This window comes from Fragaria vesca, linkage group LG6, assembly GCF_000184155.1.
Source record: "Fragaria vesca subsp. vesca linkage group LG6, FraVesHawaii_1.0, whole genome shotgun sequence".
Classification (NCBI taxonomy): Eukaryota; Viridiplantae; Streptophyta; class Magnoliopsida; order Rosales; family Rosaceae; genus Fragaria; species Fragaria vesca.
In genome coordinates, this window is record NC_020496.1 from 20,282,300 (window position 1) to 20,286,989 (window position 4,690).

Consider the following 4,690-nt stretch of genomic DNA (forward strand, 5'->3'; position numbering starts at 1 on the left):
ACATGGAGAACTCTAAAATCTGCATACCGGTGAAGAAACTCTTTCACCTCTGCTATGATGGTACCCAAGGTAGAAAGATCTGTATCTGGTTGCGATACTGCTTGCTGAAGCAGCAAACAATCAGTCTCAAAAACAATCTTACTGATATGCAAAGTTTCAGCTAGTTTCAGACCCTCCAATAAAGCTATCAATTCAGCATGGAAAGGAGAAGTAACTTGTACGAGAACCTTACCAGCCCCTGCACGGAACTGCCCGTGTTCATCTCGAATTACAACTCCACTTCCTCCTCTATGGATATCAGTCACAAAAGCTCCATCACAGCTGCATTTATACTAACCATGCCTTGGTTTTTCCCATTTCTTTTGTCTACCAACAGTAGTTCCAAGGCTTGAGGTATTGATTGCTGTGAATTCTGTTAACCATCCCAAACTAAGCAAAGCAGCTTCACTGGGTCTTTGTCTCTTATTCTCCCATAACTGAGTGTTTCTATTTTTCCATATGGACCACATAATTATAAGCACCTTTGCAAACACATCTTTGGTCACAGTACCTACCAATGTTGCTTCCAAATACTTGGATGATAGAGGTTTGTCATTCTTGCTTTTTGTATGGAGCTTGCACTACAGTTTCTCCGTGTACACTTTTCTTCCCAAAGTTGTACCTCTTTGCATCTCAAGACTTCTTTCTATTTTATATAAGCAGAAGATACACGTCAATCCTCGTTAATGCATTATAAATCTCACACACTAAAATATTGCTACCAATACCCTATTTTTATACTTTTTTCTGGTTTGAGGGATATGCAATGCACTGTGATATTGCTTTCCAAGTATAAGGTTTCCCCTATATATTATTATTATTATAGTTACAGACTTGCAGGTTCTAGAAAGTAGAAACTGTCTACTTTAGATTGGCCTAAAATTTGAGACGTTGGGTGGATTGATTGAGGGGCATATAAATTGCAGCATCTGGAGAAGCAGGCTTATAATATCTCATGTCTGCACTATTTTAGTTTAGCTGATACTTCAACTGAAACAGAAAAGAGAAGAAAAGAAAAGGGAACATGCCCGATTACTTAACATCAAATTATCAATATATATTGGTATACCCATATCACTTGACTAAGATTTTACACCAATCCATCTATCCATCACCAAAACTTACAAAATAATATACAATCCTCAACCATATGCTCTCAAATCCTAAGCTGTCTAAGATCTGAAATGGTTATATGCAGAAGTATATACCTATACTAAGTAAATTCTTCTTTCTATACACTACCATATGCATTCCCTTGTTCCCAAAGTATTTAGAAGGCATCATAGAAAGAAAATAATAGTGGGAAGACCAAAGGCTATGGCATGAATGTATGTCCCCTGCCAAGCTTCTTCAAGGTGGTCTTCTTATTTGAGATATCAGGCCACAAAGTCTGGCAACAATTGTGCTACAAACCTTTTTCGATTCTGAATGTCGATGCTTTCGAATCCAGCAGAAGAGTGAGGAGCTGAAGTGTTCATGGTTCCAAACTGATCATTTGGTTCTCCAATGTGATCAACTCTTCTTCCCAATTGAATGTTTTGGTTTGGAAGAAATGTTTGGTGATGGGCACCTGATAAGGAGAGGTTTTCACAATGAGGAAGACCAAGACTGAGAGAGACACTATTGCCTGAGAACCTTGGAGTGAATTGGTCTGTATCAAACCTCCCGATTTCACCAATTGGATATTGCCCGAAATTCCCAATAAAATTGGTCTGTCCTCCCATGAATGAGTACCCATCTCTGCTCTGCCTCTCATCCCCAAATTTCATAGAAACTTGCTCATTGCTCACCTCTTGAGGCTTGACGTCCATGTGGTTCATCATACTATTTGGTGAATGCATTATTTCAGTGCTCCTTGGCTTCTTTGGACTACCCTGTGTGATGCCATCCAATTCTGAAGACCCGATGAGGCTGAATCCGGACTGGTTCCGAACCATGTTTGTAGGAGATGTAGAAGCTGAGGACATTGACATTGACATTGATGGAGGAGCAGCAATATGATTTGTGGAAGTCTCTTGTTTGGAATTGAAAGTACTATTGGTTTGGTTCTGATCAGTAGCAGGACTTCTCTCTTGTGGAGGTGTGGACTTTGATGCAGAATCCTCATTGCTCTTGCTTATCTTCTCAGATGATCCATTGAGCTCATTCTCCTTGATTTCCTCCAAGTACATTTCTTCCACCATCGGCTTCCACAAACGAACTCGAGCATTTATAAACCAGTTTGAAACCTGCATAATAATCAGTTTTCAGACTTATGAATACAATGTCCTAGACACATGATCACTTATAGTGAAAGAATGACAATACACTGCTGAAGAAAATAATTCTGACGTAAATGAGCAAACATTTGAAATGTACAAAGGCTTCACCTGGCTCCTAGTAAGCCCTGTTTGCTTTGCAAGCAAGTGCTTGTCTGAATCCTTTGGATAGCTGTAACCAAAAATTCAATCGCTTAGTACTGAAATATGAATGTGACAGACAATTGAGACTAATTCTGAGAGATAATTTATGAGAGCGCTTACGGGTGTAGGAAGTGTTCGAAAAGCCAAGCACGAAGAACAGAAACAGATCTTTCAGGCAATCCTCTTTGGGGTCTCCAAGCATTGTGCTGGATCATTCCCAACTGTTGGAGAGCTCTTTGTTGTCTGAGCTGGTGGTCAACATATTTGAGCCTTGAACCTTCAATCTTCCCCCCACTGCAATCCTCTTCGCCTAAGCTCTTATTGGCGGCTCGGATTTGGTTTGTTATTGCATCTTTCAAGCACCTGAATTGCTTTGAGATTGTTTGAAGTGCAAGAGCAGTGTATGTTCTTGCTGAACCAATCCCGGCTGCTTGCTCAAACGAAGCAATCACCATTTGCATCTGGCGATGGTACTGTCTGTATCTTTGATCCACCTAATTCAATCAACAAACAAAATTGTTAATCTCTCTGCTCCTAGCTAGCATGTAAGAATTAGTAAAACTACACAAAATTAACCGTCACTATCTAACAACATCATCAACATCGTGTCAAATATCTCAAAAGAGACAAAAAAAAAAAGCCTCCACAAGTATTAAGAAACGCCTCAATCATCATCAACTATCAGTACTATATATAATATGCTACAAATTAAATACTAATAATATGCATACCTCATCAAGCATGGTGATGAGCTTTCCCTTCTTCATCTGAATCTCCTGCCTCTCTGCAGTGCTTAGCTCTACAGCACGCTTCCCACTATCTTGATCACCGCCGACAGAACCATCTCCGGCGGCCGCCATAGAAGACTCGGCCATGGCCTTACTCTGGTTGCCATTACCCTTCTTAGGCAACTCAGTCCTCATCCCATTTCCAACGTTCACAACCTCATCAAGAAGCTCCTGTGCAGCCTTCAAGTACTTTGAGCTCAGCAACACGCTCTGCATACCCGAAATCCCATTAGTCACACCGGAAGCCGAAGAGGTCGACCCGCTCGAAACCCGAATATCCTCACCAGTCGGGACTTCCCGGTCAGCCCCACGGAAGGACCCGAACCCGGGCTGCTGGGACGACAGACTCAGTGACAAACCCTGCTGGGCGCGTGGGGTGTCACGCGTGGAAGGGTCGATTGAGTTCCAGAGCGCGTACTGAGTCTGTATGCGCGGCATGAAGGCGTGGAGAGCTGCCATGTCGTGGTGGGGATGCATGCCCTGCGAGTTGCTAGGGTCTTGAGTCGACACCGTAGGGAGCGGTATGCCGACAAATTGCTGGGTGTGGGAGGGCGGCGCGTGGGGGAGAGTGGAGGCCTGAGCAAGTTGATTATTGGCCCCAGCTGAGTTGAGGAAGACAAGCTGCTGGTTAGTCGCTGCTGCCGACGGTGAGTGTTGCTGTTGAGTAGCATCGGAGTAGGGGACGTAACCGCCGTGGTTCATGAGGACGAGAGTCTGCAAGCCGCCGTCGGGGGATTGGATTTCCGAGTTGCCATGATAGTACGTCGCCATCGAAAGTTGATCTTGTGTTGCTGATCAGTGGAGATTGATATGTTTCTGTTGTTGATATTGGTGTTGTTGTTGAGGTTTACTTCACTGAAAAGAGACTACGTTAGTATAATAAGGGCTTGATCACATCATCATACACACACCCAACTAACCCCATGGAAATTCACAAACAACACAACACACAACCAAACGAACACGCCACTCGCTCTTTCTCTCTTTCTCTCTTCTTTTTCTACCATGCATATAAATATAGGTATTTCTGTATGTACATGTAGTTGGAGTACTGAAACGATTCGTAACTTGTGAATCTGAGCAAGTCAATTATATCCATGGATTGAGGAAGTGAGGGGATTGGTGGGAAAAGGGAGAGCCGATATCTGATCAGGACATACACTGATCGGATACTACTCAAGGTCAGAGTTCGAATCTCCTCCTCTCGTTTGACCTCAGCCGTAAACCAAAACAGATCGGAACAAAAAGCTCAGAGGGTTTCGGCTTCTGGGTTTTATTTCTTGATCATCAAGCAGCTAGCTTGAGAATTACTGCTCGAAGAAGTAGTAAGAGAAAGGAGAGTAGGATATGGAGCTGCGTTGGCTTTATATGGAGATAAAGAGATATGGAAAGAGAGAGAGAGAGAGAGAGAGAGAGAGAGAGAGAGAGGAGGGTGGTAGTAGTAGAAGAAGAGAGAGAGAG

General features: G+C 42.9%; 1 protein-coding gene across 1 annotated transcript; it reads right to left on the reverse strand.

Moving 5' to 3' along the window:
* Positions 1-1,044: 1,044 nt before the first annotated feature.
* Positions 1,045-4,402, reverse strand: LOC101297269 (BEL1-like homeodomain protein 1-like). Its single transcript, XM_004303332.1, has 5 exons — positions 4,298-4,402; positions 3,173-4,084; positions 2,562-2,935; positions 2,409-2,469; positions 1,045-2,267 (listed from the first exon to the last, which is right to left on the reverse strand). The coding sequence occupies exons 2-5, from the start codon at positions 3,998-4,000 to the stop codon at positions 1,416-1,418; spliced, it is 2,115 nt and encodes a 704-aa protein (XP_004303380.1). The 5' UTR covers positions 4,001-4,084; positions 4,298-4,402; the 3' UTR covers positions 1,045-1,415.
* Between the last annotated feature and the right edge of the window lie 288 nt (positions 4,403-4,690).